The 18,317-nt window shown below is 47.4% G+C and overlaps 1 protein-coding gene across 1 annotated transcript; it reads right to left on the bottom strand.

Moving 5' to 3' along the window:
* Positions 1-18,315, bottom strand: STK11IP (serine/threonine kinase 11 interacting protein). Its single transcript, XM_019617138.2, has 24 exons — positions 18,110-18,315; positions 17,825-18,027; positions 16,377-16,451; positions 15,974-16,069; positions 14,961-15,068; positions 14,687-14,758; positions 13,693-13,822; positions 13,408-13,511; positions 12,687-12,776; positions 10,946-10,987; positions 10,287-10,454; positions 9,910-9,991; positions 9,444-9,800; positions 9,091-9,281; positions 8,605-8,715; positions 7,609-7,804; positions 5,872-6,357; positions 4,290-4,405; positions 3,990-4,087; positions 3,620-3,798; positions 3,298-3,382; positions 2,962-3,044; positions 1,309-1,535; positions 1-984 (listed from the first exon to the last, which is right to left on the bottom strand). Exons 1-24 carry the CDS (start codon positions 18,171-18,173, stop codon positions 844-846), a joined length of 3,504 nt encoding a protein of 1,167 aa, XP_019472683.2. The 5' UTR covers positions 18,174-18,315; the 3' UTR covers positions 1-843.
* Positions 18,316-18,317: the final 2 nt, after the last annotated feature.

Raw genomic sequence — 18,317 nt, 5'->3', positions numbered from 1 at the left:
TTCAATAAATATAAGCTTTTTATTACAATAGAAAATAGTAAAACTCATGTTAAAATAGACTCTTGCTTTTGGACTGCTCAGAAAGCCTAAGCCTCACTTCTACCTGCCAGTGTCCATGCGGGTCCTGACCCCCCCCCAAGCAATGAGCAACACACTTCCGTGGTCAGAGCCTCTCAGCTCCCCTCCCTCCCTAGTGACAGTGAAGGACTACAGCAGCAGACTGAGCCATGCCCTGCCAGGCAGACAGGTAAGGGCTCTCTGTGGGGTTAAAAGTACAACATATGCCTTATCCCTTTGTGCAGTCAGGCTCCTGTTTGAAGCAGGAGCTTTTGGGAAGCTGTGGATAAAAGAAGAGGGAGAAAGAAAAAGAAAAGAATAATCAGCAGACACTGGCAGCTATTCTGAGACAGCTAGGAAGGCAGCAAATACATCTGCTAGAAAGAACACAGCATCTAACTGCCTCTGGTCTGCTGATTTGCCTGAGTCACACCACAGCCCGTTGAACACTCTCTGGCTCAGCTTTCCTCTTCAATAATACTTCGTACTATCCTGAAGGAGACTAGCAAATACCACCAAGTCAAAACTCTGTAGCTTACACAGTATTACAAGGGACATCTCCAACCACCTCCTTCCATGGTTAGCCCCGTGCAGGTGAGTGACTGTGCAAAGTCTGGACCATTGTGTGCTCCCCTCCTCCTCACCAGAAAGGGTCAGGGGCAAGACTAGAGTAGAAAGCAAAGGCCATGGGACAGCAAGATCAGATGGGAGGGGACACATTTGTGCACTGCTGCCAGCACAGCAGCACTCACGACTCCAGGTTTTGCCTGCCTACAGCTGGCAAGCTCACTCCAGTCCCTCGTACACAGCTCTCCGTAGCTCAATAGAGAACATCTCTTCCCAGGGCCTGCGGATCCACTCCACCAGCTCTACCAGGAGCTCAGGGCACTCTGTGCGGATGTGCCAAGTGCTCTCCACCTTCAGCACCTGTAAGGGAGGAAAGAGAAGAGGTGGATGAGCAGGGCCCCACCTCAAAGGCATTTATCAGCCCTGAGCTGCTACTCTGCAGCACAGCTGCCAGCTCCTCCCAGTTTCTAAGTGATATCCTTTCTCCTGCTCTGCTACCAGCCATGAAAGTGTCCCTGCATGACTTTTGTATAGCAGCATATTGCTGCACCCCCTCTCCTCTGTGGTGCAGGGCCCTGGGTTAGGATGGGAGATGACAGCCCCAAAATGCTCTTGGCAGTAACAGGATTTGAGCACAATCCAGCCCCTAGCATCTTGTGTGCCCCATGACCTCCCCTTGGTTACCTCATCATAAAGCATCAGCTTGATGTCACAAGGACAGAGGCGATAGGTTATGACATTGCTAATACTGCTGATCGGCTGCTTCTCCTTCAACTGGATGTTGCTCCTAGAAGGCATTTCTGCCTCATGATCTGCATCCAAGGAGGGCTGCACCTGCCACTGGTGATTTTCTTCCAGCAGAAACAGCATGCTTCGTGTGCTCAGCAGGGTCACAGGGGAAGCAGATGCCCCTAAAAGGATATGAGGGAATGAGAGGCTTTGCTCAGAGCCTGAGTCACCACAGAACCAGCTTTGCTTTCCACTCCTTCCATAGGGAAATCCTTTCCAGCAACAGTAACTGGGTGAACAGCAGTATCCAGCTTCCAGACTAAAGAAGGGTATATAAATGTACCTGGGCTCGACCAAGCTCATTGCTAGAGCATGCACACAAAAGACTGCCACCCAGCTAGCCTTGTCCAGCCAATATCTTCATGTGAGGCAGGAAAAGGAACTTCAGTACTTTGACCGCTTCAACAACCTGCTATTCCTTATTTAAAAGTCAGCAGCTCTAGCTAAAAGGCCACCTTTTTTGGACTGAATTTGCCTGCCAGTAGATGTGATGGATGGAACACAGGGTAAATAAAATTAAATACTAAGATGGGACATGTCATAAATACAGCAGAAAGCAGGATAGTTTTGGAGGGAGTATAAGTATCACCCATTTGCTTCCACTGGATGCAAATGAAAATCACTAGAATTTGGGAGTAAGTCAGATGCACAGAACTGGCTGAGGCAACAGGGAATCACAAACTGCTATAGCAACATGTTGCTTTTCTTGTCACATTTCACTCTTGGGAATAAATAGGAATATCAGAGATGGGATGTTCAATTAGTCCTGTCTACTTGGCACAAGGCCTCAGCTTGAACTGTGTCCAGTTTGGGGCACTGTATTCTAAAAAAGGAAAAAAAAAAACCTGCTGAGTAACAAAAGCATAGTTTTAAATTCTTCTTTCCACAGGCTATCTATTCAGCTTAGATTGAGACTAAGAAGCATACTTCCCACTGAATCCTCCTAATTCTCTCTTATACCTTTCTGGTGGCCAACGGCAAAAGAGGCTGCAAGAGCAGTGACAAAAACAGGGTCCTAAGATAAGAGGACACCGGAATTGTTCAAGGAATACTCAAATGTCAAGTATAACTCATGTGGACATCAGCAAGATCTGGCATAGAACTGTTGGACTCAGCAGACTCCTCTTATTCCGTTGTGAAAGAGATTAGACATCTGCTTTTTCCTCACAAACTGAAGAGCCTTTCAGCTCCTGACACCTTACCAGCTGTGTGTGACCCCTGAGCTCATGGCAGTAATACAACCCTTGGGTCACCGCCAGCTTCTAAGAAGCCATTCTAAGTTTTCACCAAATCTGGTGTGCAGGACAAAATGCTCCCTAGAGTCTGGACTTCTGTGTAGAAAAGTGCTAGGAGATTCAGTGGATATATCGGAAGAAGCATACTACTGTCCTATATCTCAGCACTAAAAGTCTTTCAGCCATGCCCCTGCCACATCTTGCTAGTAAAGCCATGCCCCAACCGCATTCCCACATGCTGAATATCAAAAAGACAAGCACCTAAGAAGAAAACACAAGGTGTGGTAGATCTAGCCATTGAAATCTCCTGTACCTTGAATGAGGTAGGCCAGCAGGTAGAAGAAACATATGCCACCTGCAGCTGCAGAACCTGTGTCCCTGGAGTCCAGCAGAGGCCTGGAGGAGATAGAACAGTAGAACTCTCAAAGAGGCACTGCCTTGCTTAGCAACTCCAGTGAAACCCCTTTGCCTGCTCACCCCTGTGCAGCAGAGACCTGAGCCAGTTGCCATAAGCCTATCGCGCATATCTGGCAGCCACTCCTGCTGTGCCTCTGCTGCCCTGTCTTGAGTGCTCTGCTTCCCAGGCACTGCTGGACAAGCAGATGTCCTTTTCTACCCAAACCCCCAACCTCTCAGAGACTGCTCTTACCAGAGCCAATGTTGAGGATTCATTTCCACAGTGGGGATTTCCTTCACCTTACTCCTGTTCTTTGCAGGCAGCTCTTGCATAAGATCTAAAGAGGGTAGAAGGTAGATGTCTTATTGCAAGCCCAGGGGCAGTATGTAACAACTCAGGAGAGTTCTCTAGTCTGTAGAGAGACACTGGAATTCATGATACTAGTGGGTTCTCCCCCAGACTTTTTTCTGAGCTGCCAAGATGTGAATTTCCAACATACATCCAACTTCCAATCTCCTTTTAGCTTTCCTGGGGAAAATCCTCTCCCACCCCCCTGCTACAAATTCACTCTTACATGTCAGGGTCTGAAGGAACTGGTCACAGCAACTTTGGCTCCGGATCAGCAGATTGTAGGAGGCTTTTGGGTTCTCAAACTCCATTCGCAAGCTCTGGTGGCAAAGTCCCACTTCCAGATGGGAAATATCAGACAGGTAGTGAGAGTCATCCTTCTTCAGCCAGTCTGCAGGTTGTCCCCTAATCACAGAGCACAGCCCTCAGCAGCAGCAGGCTGCCCCATCTCCTTTCCCACAACAGATTGCAGCAGGGGGCTTTACCAGAAGAGCCTCTGCATGTCACCACACCTCTCAGGTAAGGCTGACAGAGGCGGGTACTACCCAACACTCACAGCTTTGCTGCAAGGTCTCACTCGCCACCATTCTCCTCACCTGATAACCCCAGTAACTTCCAGCACATAGATCCTGAGGTTAGAGGCAACCAGAATTGAGAGGAACTCTCCTTGCCGACCAAACTTCACGATGGTCACCTAGAGCACAGAGAGAACAAGTAATAGTACTGGCCTGCCTCTTTGCCAGTCCACCCATGGAAAGAGCTGACCCAGACATGCTTCAGCTTCCTTTGCACCTCTCAGTCTGCCCTGAGGTAGTCTGGAGAACTTGTAGCGCACCTAGGATAGCCTAGGAGCAGGGCTGCCCACAGGTTGTAGGAGAGGAGCTACCAGAGCTCACCTTGAGGAAGCACTGGAACTCCTCATCGTTCTCCTCAAAAACCTCCATATCCAGATACAGCTTCAGGCGATGATCCACAGAACGGAAGTCCCTTGTGTTCAGCACGCTGTTTGCAGCTGAGGAGAGCAAAGGGTGAGATCAAAACTCTTCCCACTGACCAGAAGCTGAAAAGCATGCAGACCTGGCACTAGCAGAGCAGCATTATCCTCTCAATATATTCCCTCAAGTAATCTCTTCTCAAAACAAGGACAGAGCTAAGGCTTTCTGGGCTGTGGCCTGGAACATCAAATATGAGGGGATTCCATCACTCTGACACTCACCCCTTGAGACGTTCTTTGGTCTAATTCATCTTCAACCTACACTCAATTGTTTAATCAGAGGGGAACACTGCTTTGCTGACAGATTTGGCAGGAGAGCAATTCCACAGCTTGCCCACAAAGCCAAAAAGACATTTCTCATTTCAGATGATCAGCTTCTTTAATTCTGACTCAGACTACAATAAGGCTGAAAGGGACTGCAGAAGACATGAAGAAAGTTACTCAAAAATTTAACTTGGGTCTGCCATGCAATTGTATGACCAAGTCCTATATACAATAGCCATGATACTGTCCAAGAGAACAAACATCCCACTAGGGCCTGTTCTCCACCAGAAATACTACACTAATCAACTTTTCAGAATATATGTTTTCATGGCCCCAGTTTTGTATTAGAATCTTGTGATTTGACCTAAAATGAGACTGCTTTACCTCTCATGCTTATTTTGAGTGCACAAGACTGAACATAGTGGTCCTTAAGACTAGTTCTATACCAAGTCCTCTTCAGAAGCAGAGCAGACTTGAAAAGCCAGTAAAGATCTCTAGATGGAGAAGCTGATGGGTTTTAGGTCTTGACTAGAGTGCACTTTCAATAGAGTCACTTGGTGGAATGGACCAGTTGACTGGTCCTCTCCAACTTCAGTCATTCTGTAAGCTACATACTGATGCCCAAGCAAAAACAGTCTCTGTCACAACAGAAATCCTAGGCCTTTCAAATAAAGCACATGTGGACATCCTAGTAGCTGCTGCTTTGTATGATATCCCTCACACAGTCTTTTTTTTTTTTTTTTTGGATGGGCTTTGTCATCTGAGCTTACCAAAACCACTGAGGAAAACACAAGTGGCTGTAAAACCTCTAAACAGAGCCTCCTGTAAACACACTAGCCTTACTCTATGCTTAGGCCACAAACTAGAAGCAGAGGAATTTTGTGTGTATGCTTCTCCAAAAACAACTTTCCAGCTGGCAGCTCACTAGTACTACAAGAACCCTGTGTATTGGTAACTGAGCAGTGCAGCTCCCAGAAAAAGATCCCATTAGTCAAAGTCTGAGCAATATTAGGGACCAATTAGGTGCTGACTCAGTTTTCCCTTCCTTCAGGCATGAGGATTGAACAGAGCGGGATGTGAAGCACTCTGCCCACAAGAACCAGTCACTGAACCTTGTGGTTGATAATCTCTTTCCACATTAAACTGGAAGCAACACAGCCTGCAAGTACTAGAAACAGTTCACAACACCTCTAAACCCTGTGCAACTCTGACATACTCACAAGGACTGAGGTTCCATGTTTCCTCTGAGTCAAAGTTCATAGAGAGATGTGAAGAAGTGGGTCCACGAGAAGCACTGTAACGGTAACTCCCCATCATGCTGCCCGCATTGATGTCTGTGTGGCTGAGGGACAAGTACTGGCTCTTCATGCCCAGCTCCTTCTTCCCATAGCCTCCATCTGTACTGCGAGAGCTGGAATGGATAGTGCTGTCATGCTCACCACTCAGCTCTGGAGTCCTGGTGCTGTTACTGGTATCCATCTCTGAGCTGTCCTCCCCACCGATGTAGAACTTCCCACTCTCCCTGGCCAGAGCAGGCACATCCTCCTGCTGGCTGCCTCCCTCCAGGACAGAGTCTGACAGGTCCTCACTTGTGCCATCATGGCTGGGTGGCACAGGCGTGCTGGAGCTTACTTCTGAAGGCAGGATTACCACATGGTCACTGGAACAACTGGGACAGGCTATGAGTTCACCAGCTGCTGAAGCATCTATGGAAGATTTAATTAGGGATAAAGGAAAAAAAGAAAAAGAAGGAACAGCTCTGCTACAAGGCTTTACTTTTTCCCCCCTCCCTCTGCAAACCTCAAACCATCCCTTTCAAAGCAGACAACAGATAAACTCTGACTTGAGCAGTTTGTTGAGCAATTCTGCTCTGAATCATATCCTACACAACTCCCCACTGCAAATCAATGAGAAATTCCAGATGATTGCCAACTGCCACCTGAAATAGCCATGCTCAGAACCAGAGTGACCAGCGTAACCTGTAGCTGCAACTGAAACCATATCAGGATTTTGGCCGATTTTGCCTTTCCTCCACTTAACATCCACAAGTGCTTACAGTGCCTCTGAAGCCCAAGCTTACCATCAGTCAATCCAACTTTCTTTAGTCACCTCCTTATCTTCAGCCAGCCAACCTACAAGCCTGCTGTGTCCATTCTCCAGCTGTCATCCCTTCTGACCTTACTTCCTGATGCTAACCTTCACCCACACCACACCCCCAGCTATATCCTGGAACTCCTTATGGGGAAAGACTAGCCTAGGGTGAAGAGGAAAGTTTCCTAGAATGGAAGAAAGCACTGCAGCCATGATGGTACTTTTGCCCCCAGTGCAGAGTTCTCTGATCCCAGAATACTTCCTCATACCAGCAGCATCTTCTGAGCTAAGGCTAGACACAAATCTGACATTTCAAGTACAAGCTGAGCTTTGAAAACTCAGCAATTAGAAGACGCTTATTCAGTACTAGTAATGCCTCAGCTAAAATACCACATCTAGCTTCAGACACTCAGAGAAAAATGTGGACAAGTCAAGAAGAGCACAGAGGAGATCAGCAAGAATAACTGGATTGTACAAGATATGACTGACAAGTAAATTATCTAGGGATTTGAGCTTATTTAGTCTAGTGGACAGAAGACAGGACTAGCTGTCTAGGGGGGTAACAGCTCTCCAGCACAAAGAAAGAAGGAAATCACTCTCCATAGAGGAAGCAAGAGTGGACTTAAGATCACAGCCTGGAAAGACTTAGGTTAGGGTTGTAGTTGTTTTTTTGATGTTCAACAGCCAAAGCTTTATCAAAAATACTGAAGCAGACTCTGTAAAAGCCTCTATTATCAAAGGCCTTTTAGAACAGCCAAGGCATCACCCCCTCCTACACATTCTATGCTCTGCACCATGGCCATTTTGGTAGTCTGCCTATGTACTAGAAAGCATCCTTTTTTCCCCCCCTGGAGATTACACCCTACCTTGATTTAAGGCAACTAGTGTCTCCAAATTTTTGGTGTCTCCATTCTCTGCAGGATAAGAACTTTGCTGCCCGGAAGCCAGGGACTGCAAAAACTCATGTTTGCACTTCAGACACTGGAGCCTCAGGGATTCCTTCTCCTGGTCCTGATTTCGCCGATTCTCTTCCACAGCTGGGGACAACACTTCAAGCACATACTACACAGCAGCAAAGGCAAAGAAAGTGTCAGCAGGCAGCTATAACTGACCTAATAAAAGCAGGCCTCATCACATCACTTCAGGAGGGAGCATCACATCACTGCAAGGGGAGCAGGACCACATCCCAGCTACATAAGACCCAACAGCCAGTCTGTGTAAGCTTTGCTATGGGCATGGAGCTCCACTGCTGAATACCAAGAGAACCTGTTTGCAGGTCTTTGCCTCATATCTACGTATTTAGAGGCTCCTCTTGGAACTCTAGTCTCAAATGTCCTACCTATTTGCATCTTCTCTGTGGCAGCTTGCATAACTGTACTTAAACAACAGTACTTGGAGAAAAATAGTTGGATTTGAGTTCAGGGTCACTACAGCTATGGTACAGACCAGAGTTGCTGTAACACCGATACTCTCACCATACAGAGAGCTGAGCACAAGCTAGCCCATCATGCAGCATCCAGAAAAAATTATGCTGCATGTTCACAACAAGTAGGGATCACTAACTTGACTACTAGAAACCAGCACACCTATTCCCAATGTGAAAAAACTACAAGGCTTTTTCCTTGAGAGCAGATTTATGCTCCTGAAGCTCTGCTGTTCATGGCCATGCTTAAAGGGCCCTCCACAGGTCATCTGTGCAACAGCATCAATCCTGAGCTTACAAGTGAGACATTGTCGACCTGGATTGTCACAGGACTGCAGATGTGTGTGTGCTCAGAGAACACAGGCTCTGTACTTGAAGAATCCAGCATCTTCCAGAAAAAACTGCCCACTTCCCCATTCTTCCCCCCAACTTCCCCTACCTGCAGGCACTGCTCCGGACAGTCATCCAGCACCACATATTTGCGCTTCTGCCGGTCCTTGCGAATGTAGGTAAAGTGCAATATAAGGACAGGGAAAACTCGTTCCAGATCCTGCAGGAGACAGAAAACCCAAATTCCAGGAAAATGACACAGCATCCAGCATTCAGACTACATTTGTTTGTAACAAATGTCACAAACAATGCCATACACGGACTTGATTCTCCCAGAAAGATCCTGATAGCATCTGGGAGCTGGACCAACTCCAGCATCGGAATAGAGCTGGTGCTGGCTTCTGCTGCTTTAGCGCAGGTACTCAAGCAATTTCAATGCTGTTAGATACATAAGCATAGAGTAGAAGAGACTCTCAGTCAGGCTTTACAGGCATTAGGAAAACACCTGCAAGGCGCTCGGACAGAAGTCAAAATCCAGAATGTTGACCCATACAAGGAGTAAGATGCCAAAGGCTCAGAAAGAGGAAAAGCTCACCATCCTCTTCCAGGTCATCTCAGAGGTTTCTATCTTCTGCAGGCATTTCAGCTCCAGCTTATGGAGGACTCTGGCAGCTTTCAGTTCCACCTCAATCACATGCCTAGCTGTGACCCGCAAGAAGATCCAGTCTGACTCTGGGTCCCCTTCACCTTCTATTTGGCTCACGAGCACTGGCTGGCAAAGGTCCACTGCCAAATAAGACAACAGCACAAGTCAGTGCAAAGTCACTAGAAGTCCCACAGTGTTGAGTAGTATGATGAAGGATTACAAATATCACATTTGATCCAACTATTCTACCATCATCCAAGCCCTCAAATACAGCAGTGAAAAAAAAAAAAAAAACCATTTACCTTCTGGCTTCTCATCTTCTTCCTCTCCCATCATTAGCTCATCTGCCTCCTCTTCTCTCTGTTCTCCTCCCAGAGGCTCACTTGGCTGTACTTCAGGTTCTTCTTCCCCAGCATTGTGGAAAACAGGAGAGGATTCTTTTGGAGATACTTGAGGTTTTACTTGTTTTGGGTCAAAGCTCTCACTCTGCAAATCCAGTGCTGCAGGCCTGCCTGTGATCTCATCAGCAGAACGGCTACGGCAGATGACAGGTACTTGGTCATGCTCCTCCAGTCTCTTGTACTGCAGCCAGTCAACACCAAAGCGATCTCTGAAACTGTCCATGCGCTCCATCTCCTTCTGATGCTGCAGAACCAGACCTGTAGAGAGAAAACCTGGGAAGTATAACAGTAGTCACCATGCCAAAGCGCTCATCTGACTGCAGGCAGCTCAGCTGCTGTATTACTAAGGAGGAAGAACAAGCCTCACCAGCAGAGGAAGATAAAACTTGGGACTCATGTTCTGTGTCACTGGGCTCTGAAATGCTTGCTCTGCGCACTTTGACTTTTCCCTGGAACAAACAGGATAAGAATAGTTGGGAGGCACCAGAACAGCGTCTGATCACAGGCTCTGCCAAGCCAAAAGGCTCACTGCTGTTACAGCACAGAGGCACATTGTGAAACATTTGTTACAGTACATCAAGATTGAATTTAAGACAAGTTCCTTCCTAATGTAGAGCAGTGCAGAGGCTCAGTCACACTCAGCCAGTACAAGACCACATTCCACAGCATCAGGCTTTCATGGAGCAGCAGCCCCCTCACCCAACACACCAGCAATGTGGTTAAGAAGCTGTCTCTGTTCCAGACCTTGCCTTTCTTTCGAGGAAGCCTGACAGCCACATTTTCAGCTGGGGATTGGCTGTCACTGAAGTCCGCAGCACAGGAACTGTCCAACGCATTGCGGTCCAATATCGTCTTCTCTGAGGTAGAAGTGTGGATGGACTGTGACACACTTGGCACTAATTCTGGAAGGTGCTGCATCCAGAAGAAGAGAAAGCTGTCTGCTGAGTGTGAAGGGGGGGGACAAGAAAACCAGGCCACAACTCAAGTTAGCAACTTCCCTGCCCCTCACCCCGGACCTCTACCATCTCAGTAGAAATGGTGACAACAGCTCCTGCTCAACTGACAGGACTGTTTATCAATTTAACTCAATCTCTGTGTCTCTTAAAAGCAGCAGATGAGATGCTGGGAAACATTTGTTTTGCTGAAATGCAATTCAAGTGTTAAGTGTCAGACAGTGCCTGAAAGGGAAAGGCAAGGCTCCAAGGTCTGCAAGGGCACATAGAACAGAATAAGTTATTCTGGCCAGTCCCAACAATTACTTAAAATCATCATGGACTGAGCCAAAATGAATGTGCTTAAAACAATCAAGATAGTTAATTTTACAGGATGCATGAGGATGCAGAAACCCGTCACACTTCCCACTCCCAGAGCCAGCAAGATTAGTTTACAGCAATTGTACTTACCATTAGGTCCGAGGAAGAGAGTGGCTCTCCATCCAAGAGGAACTGTAATTAGAGACCCATGTGCAGTCAGGTTCTTGGCTGGTATATACTCAGGACAACATTTACTGACTCCTATTTCCCTTCAGGCCATCCAGAGTTGGGATCCTTGGCACAACACTGCAAAGACTACCAGAAACAGCCCTGTTCCTGCCTATCCATAATGCCTTTAGTTGCAGCTACTTGACTCAATAGTATGTACGGCCAGAAGGGACCTGACCCTCCCCTGACGCAGCTCCATGCTGTTCCTTTGGGTCCTGTTGCTGTCACAAGAGAGCAGTCTCATTTTCTCTGGACTGAACAAACCAAATGACCTCAACCACTCCTCATACATCTTGCCCCCTAGACCCTTCACCACCCTCCTCTGAATGCTGATAGTTTTATGTCTTTCTTACCATTGTGGTGCCCAAACCTATTGAAGCAAGGCTGCACCAGCACAGAGTAGAGATGAACAACCCCTTCCCTTAATTGGCTGGCAATGCTTCAGATTAAGGATTAGAGTAAGAAAATGGCCCTGATGGACAGGAACATCAGTACAGAGGCAGCACACGGGTTTTCTGATGTGGCAGCAGGGAGCATGGCTGCGTGAAGCAGGATCCTGCCAGGAGCGGCAGCACACTGAGTCCTTAGCCTCAGTCCCAACTTTCTGCAGAAGTAGCCAAGAGCTGAGTGCACATCCAGCAGGATAAGATTTCAGTTTGCACTGTTACTGGAAAATGTATTAGACTGATGCGAATGCAATGCAGTATTTTCACTGAGGTAGAAACTGACATTGAAGGGCTGTTTATACAACTGAGTTTCACGTGAACAAGTTGCGTCTGGGAGATTCTCAGTTAGGGCACCATTTTTTTTGTTGTTCTAGAAGCCACTGAGCATCATCAATGCTTGCTATTACTCACTAGTTTGAGAAGAGGGCTCAAACAAATGACTGGAGTTTTAGAAGACAGCAGATAAAATAATTCCAGAATTTATAGTGTGATATTATATAGAGTGATATGATAGGATACACTGGGTTGAAAGGGACCTTAAAGATCATCCAGTTCCAACCTCTCTGCCTTGGGCAGGGCTGCCTCTCGCCAACTCAGGCTGCCCAGGGCTCCATCCAACCTGGCCTTGAGCACCTCCAGAAATGGGGCACCCACTGCTTCCTTATGCAGCCTGTTCAGTGCCTTACCACCCTCTGAGTAACATCTAACCTAAATTTCTCCTCCTTTAGTTTAAAACCATTTATCCTTGTCCTATCACTATTGAGACTGTGTAAAAAGTTGGTCTACATCTCTTTTTTGCCTGCTGCAGGGAGCCTGCTTTGCAGGGTGTGGACTCAGTGACCTCTAGAGGTCCCTTCCAGCCCCTACAATTTTGTGATTCCGTGATTTTTTTTAGGCTCCCTTCAATTAGTGATATGGTACAACGGAACACAGGGAAGTTACAAAAGAGGAGATTCCCTCAAGCACACTCAACTTGTCTCAAAACTGAAGAGGCAGAAGGGGAAGAAGTGTTAAGATCTGAGGTCTTACAAACCTGAGATCAGCCAGCATACTTCATAAAAAATTAAAGATAAGTTACTCTGCCTGAACCTCCCCACCCCAGAAGTGCTGGATTCAATTTTCAGGTTTACAAGATTATTTCTCCTCATTTGCCCCTGAGCACCAGAATACCCAGGATACCTTCAGCACCAGGGCAGGAGGCCCACAGCAATACTCACATTGGAGAAGGCCGCTCTGGGAGATACATGTAGCAGGGTTGCAGATCGGTGGTTTTGATGGAACCATAATGGGTTTCCCTCTAGATGCAGCTAGGGGAAGGAATTAGAGAAAAAGTTACTAGAAACCACATTCTATGCCTCAATTTAATCTACCTAGAGACTCCAAGATTTCTTTCTGCCTCAGGAAGCATCTTTGCAGAGGAATGGGGATCAATTCAGGAGACATCTAAGCTTTTACAATGCTTCCTGAAAGCTGTTCAGCAAATAGCAAATTAAATTCAAGTATTTCCTATCGAGCCCCTAAATTATCAGGGGCCTTTTCAGTACTGACTCTGAGAAATGCTGAGAGAAGTCCTTTGTAAGCAAATTTTCCTGCACAGATGCTATAGTGCCTGCAGTTATCTACCTTCAGACTTCTTCAAACACTATAAATCTGCAAAAGCACCACAGGAGAACTCCTAGTGAACTTGATGGTGTTAAAATTGGAAGAAAAAAAAAAAAAAAAAAAGAGATGGGGATGAATATACAGGAAAAGGCTAGCTTGAGCAGGGTCACAGAAAACAAACAAACACAGGTGTCTCTCTAAGGCTCTCTCATCACCTTCCCTCATTAAAATCAAATCCTCAGGAGTTGAATTTACTTTCCTCTACTTTCTTTTTAACCTTGCACTCTCCCAACCACTACATCTCCAACCTACCAACCCACCAGCCTTCACACTTACTTTTTTTAAATAGTGCAGAGTGGACAATGGTGCCAACTGGGCATGTTCCAGCAGCAGGTTATAGGCTACATCCAGGTGCTGAAGATTCACCAGCTGTTCAACCCCTACAACAAAGTGAGAAGCCATCGGCATACTAGAACATACAACTTTAAAAGCTTGTCCCTGCCCCCTTCCCCAAAATTGAACACATGTAATAATAGCTGTGCCCAAGATTTGAAATTCTGCTCCTCCTTGAGAAAAAGAGAAAAGCTCAGACCCAAAGACTCCTCTCAGCTGCAGGCTCACCATTAATGCTGTCAAGTTCATTGTTGCGCAAGATCAGAGTCACCAGCTTGGATCGGCTGAAGATGCCAAGGTTTGGCACTTTGGACAGGAAGTTATAAGCCAGATTGAGGTACTCGAGTTCTGAAAGGGTCTGTTAGGAGAGAAAAGCAGCACTGAGATCTTAGCTCAAAGTCCAGTCCTGAATGCAAGACAGGGTACTAGTCCCTGTCATTCTCTCCATCCCACCAAAACCACTTAAAAAGCAAGCTTCTCAAACTACAGCAAGACTTCAGTGTTCATATTTGGAGTAGTTTGTCTAGGGGTGCTGAGCACAATCTAACTGGTTTACAAACTTCGCTAGGAGGATTTTTCCTCTTATTCACCAACTTCAATGGAGCACAGGAAGGAGATCTGGACATCTTGCCCCAGCCAAAGGACTGAACTTGCTACCAAAAGAAGCCCTTTCTCACCTTTGGAAAGACAGTGGTAAATGACATACTGTGAGCCTTAGGAACTCACTGAAAAGATGCTTCACAGCTTCTATGAAAAGCAGCACACCCAGCTCACCCAGCAGAGCCTGGATTTTAATGCCTTTTCCCAGGGACACACGTGCTGCTTTGACAAACTTCCATCCTTCTAAAGTAACTGACAAGAGATTTTGTACGGCAAGAAAGAAATGCTTTTGGCTGCCTGGACAAACCAAACAGCAAATCTCAATAGCCCCACACCTCACTGCACAGATAACAGCAAAGCTTCAGCCACACTGACTTGTGGCCAAGTGATGAACATGGCAACGCATACAGCAAGGCTTCAGAGCACATGAGGAACGCTGCCTTCTTTGCCTCAGCGGTGCATGGGCTGTACACACAGGGGAACAATTTAAAGGCTGCAAGCACTGCCTCTACATCACACGCCTGTTGGACCATGTCTCCACCTCCTGTCTTACACCTCACTTAGCAAGCGGCAGTGTCCTCTTTATACAAGGGAACTCTGGTGCTCAGCCCAAGATACTCACCGTTAAATATTGCTCACAATCTTGGACCTTGTTGTGACTCAAATCCAAGACTCTAAGTGCATTCAGTAATTGCTGAAGGATGAAAAGATACTAGATCAGTTCTTATAAGTGTCTCTAGTGCAGCATGAAAAGGTTGTCCTGCTGGGAGAGGCCAGCAAAATTAACACCACTCATCCCTCTCACCCAGAGAAAGCACCAGAAACGAGTGGTCAATTTCTGGCCATGATCATCTGCACACTTATACTCACACATGCAGGAAAGATGCCCAACTCACCAGTGAATCATCCAAGGCAGTGATGGAGTTATAGCTGAAGTTGACCATCTGCAATTCCAACCAGGGGAGAGCACAGCTCAGATCTCCACCACATGCTGAAATGATTTCCTAGGAGGAAGAGAGGAGCCATTCCTTGGTTAGCACTAGCTGTTACTGTAACAGCAGATGAACATACAAGAACACCAAGTCTAGAACAACGGTGACAAATTGTGCCTTACAGATCGTGCCTTGCCCAGAATGGATTAGTGACTTATAAGTCATTGCCAAGTATTTGGTGGTAATTACATAGTTAGATATTCAGAAAGAAGGGGAGATGCCTTTGCTTCTTACACACAAGTAGCAATAGTTAACCTGTTACAATTCAGAGACTCTGAAAACTTAACCACAGGCTCATCCTAACAAAAACACTTTTTCAGACCTCCATCAAGGACAGACCCAGCAATCAGACACACATGCTCCCGTTGAACAACTCATGCTCTGACAGGCAAAAGAATCTCTCAAAGTGCTCTCTGTCAGCAACCACTGCTCCCCAGCAGGCAGCTGCTTCCAAGCCCCGCAGAAGCCCACAGCCCCACTGCTAATATGACCCACACTACTCAGTTCTCCATGGTTGGAGCTTGCTTTCATGTCTCAGAAACCTTCAGTGCAAGAGTGCAGATAAGGGCACAGCACTTCCTTCTGACAATCAGCTCTAACTTAAGATTGCTGAGGTGCAACCAAACAATCCCTGACCAGCTACAGAACTCTGAATGGAGAAATGGGCAGAGACAGACTTATCCAGTACAAATATTGGCCAGAACCAAAAATTCTCGAGCAGCTATAAAGGAGACTGCAGAGCACAGGTGTAATTAACCAGGGAACACTTCATCATTATTCATGGGGTAAGACACCAGAATGGGGTAAAGGAGAAAAAGCTGTATATGAGATGGATAGATATGGTGCTTAAGATTGCCCCTATACTTCCCTATTTGATCTCCTGCATAGCTTCCCATGAGCTGCACAGAGACACTCACCTCCAGTGTACTGATACATTTGGAGCAGGTTAAAGATTCCAGCTGAGAATAGACAAATCGCAGACCCCGGAGGCAATGTGGAGGGACAGATCTCAACTGCAGCAATGATGAGAAAGCAAGGACAACATACATCAAAATATACAGTGCAAGAGCAGCTGCTATTCTAGGCCCATCTGCACAAGGAGTCTCCCATTTTCCTGCTGGAGCCTCCCTTCCCAGTACTCTAACCATTGTTCACACCCAAGCTGCACCCTAAGCAAGTGTTGCAGTTTAGATGTAACCCTGTAGGCAGGCCACAAAAGCCAACCCAGTTTTTAGGAGTAGAGGCATTCTCCAACCGCAAAACTAAGTAAAGAGCAGCCACACCGCAAGACTGAAAGCCAGTTCTGCCTCCTGTACTTACTTCCAAGTGCCGGAGGGACTTGAAAGGGAAAATCTTCACAGTAGATTGTAAAGCACAGTTTGGAACATGAATGAGCTAGAAAAAAAATCAGGAAAGAAGCCTCATATAAACCTCAGTTTATTAAGCAATACTTGTGAAGCAATACTGTTGATGTACCATGAATGGGCGCGTTCTCCAGCTCAGATGTTACATAACATGCTCTGTTATTTAGCATTATTTAGTGCCCTCCATGCTGGCATCTACTCTATCTCATGGTCCCACAGTTCAGTAAAGACCCAACAGAAATGCAGGCAGCACAAGGCCGCCTGACCATATAGCTCTGTTTCTTCTCCCTTGCTCACGCGGCTTCACCACTTTCAGAGGTGCAGGAAGGTCTGACAGATGGGATCCTCATCAATCAGCATTAACTGAATAAAAACAAATCTAGCTGCTGGAGCTATGGTTATCAATCAGCTGAGTGGAACTAGAGTACTGGTGGGAGGTGTACGAGTACATTTCACAAGAATGGGCCAGTTAAGGCAAATCATGAGCAGATACGTGAAAAATAACGTTGTTCTCCAAAACACTGTTAACATCAGACTGATGTGGTTGAAAACATCTCCTTTGCATTCTGTAGTGCAGCCATAGGCTCTATCACCACAAAATAGCTAAGATCATGTTCATATATTACAAAGGAGCTTATTAGACTCAGCTCCTTTCCTTTTCTTTCAGCGGACAGCACAGTCTTTCAGACAAAGGAAGCAGTGAGGCAGTTAACGCTCCTACTGCAGACACCAGGGTACAAATGGAGAGACCATCTCTGCCAGCTACATGCACGCAGAAGTGACTCATCAGGTGCAGAAGAACAGACTCTCAGGGCCTCCTCAGCACTATGGCTTTCACAGCTCCAGCCACGGCAGCAATGAATCACCGCCTGCTTCTGCCAGCACTCATGAAGCATGCTGAGCAGGATCGTTTGCAGGGGACGCTCATTCTGGGAAGCAACCACGGTCAATTTCAACAAAGTTCACGTCAGCTACCATCTCTGTTTTGTGTCCAGAGAACTTAACCATATCCTTCTCTGTCTTTCCACAGACTTAGGAAGCTGAACGAGCTGACGCTACAGTAAGCAGCTTGCCCTCTGCCCGGGACCTGTTATTTGGTTAATACAAGTAGTGACCACAGCATACTCCTGACTGAGCATCTTTCCCTTCCTCACCCTGTCGGAGGAGCTGTATTTCTGCACTGCCTCTGGGCTCCCACTCTGATCTCCAGCTCAGCACGTCGCTGTAAAACTCCCAGCAACATTCAAACCGTTGTCTCCCATCTCCCCCACGGGGAAACACACAGACCCGCAGGCTCAGCCACAACACCTCTTAGCACAGCTGTGGGTCCCAGGAGCAGCCTATACGCGCAATCCCCTTCTCCTTCCGAGCCCGTTTCACCCCTGCTGCCCGGGCAGTACGGACCTTGAGGGAGTGCGTTTTCTGCAGCATGTCGAAAAGGAACTGCGCCTGGAGGATGGCGGCGGTCTCGGCCGGGTGGGAGGGCAGTGCCACGAAGCCGCGGTGCTGGTTGCGGGAGCCCAAGTGCTGCTCGAAGACCCGCGTCAGGTGCTGCAGCGTGGGGGTGAGCAGCGTCAACGTGCTGGAGCCGTCCAGGACCAGGTCTCCTACGGGGAACGGAGAGCAGGGCGGGCCCGTGAGCGCCGTCGCCGGCCGGGCCTTCCCACCCTCCGAGCGGCCGCCGCTCACCTGTGTCCTGCAGCAGCCGCGCTAGGCCGCTCACCAGCGGCTCCGCCGCCGCCGCCGCCGCCATCCGCACGGGGGAGGCCGACGCGGGACGCGGAGCGGAGCGGAGCCCTGCTCGGCTCGTGTCTGCTCGCCCCGCGCTCACCGTCGCTCCACGGCCCGGCGCACTTCCGCGTTACCACAGAGACGCGCCGCGCCACCGCGGCTAGAG

The sequence above is a fragment of the Meleagris gallopavo genome, chromosome 7 (assembly GCF_905368555.1).
Source record: "Meleagris gallopavo chromosome 7, MGAL_WU_HG_1.1, whole genome shotgun sequence".
Taxonomy (NCBI): Eukaryota; Metazoa; Chordata; class Aves; order Galliformes; family Phasianidae; genus Meleagris; species Meleagris gallopavo.
Note: the sequence above shows the minus strand (reverse complement) of the source record. Positions and strands in the feature narration are given on the sequence as shown.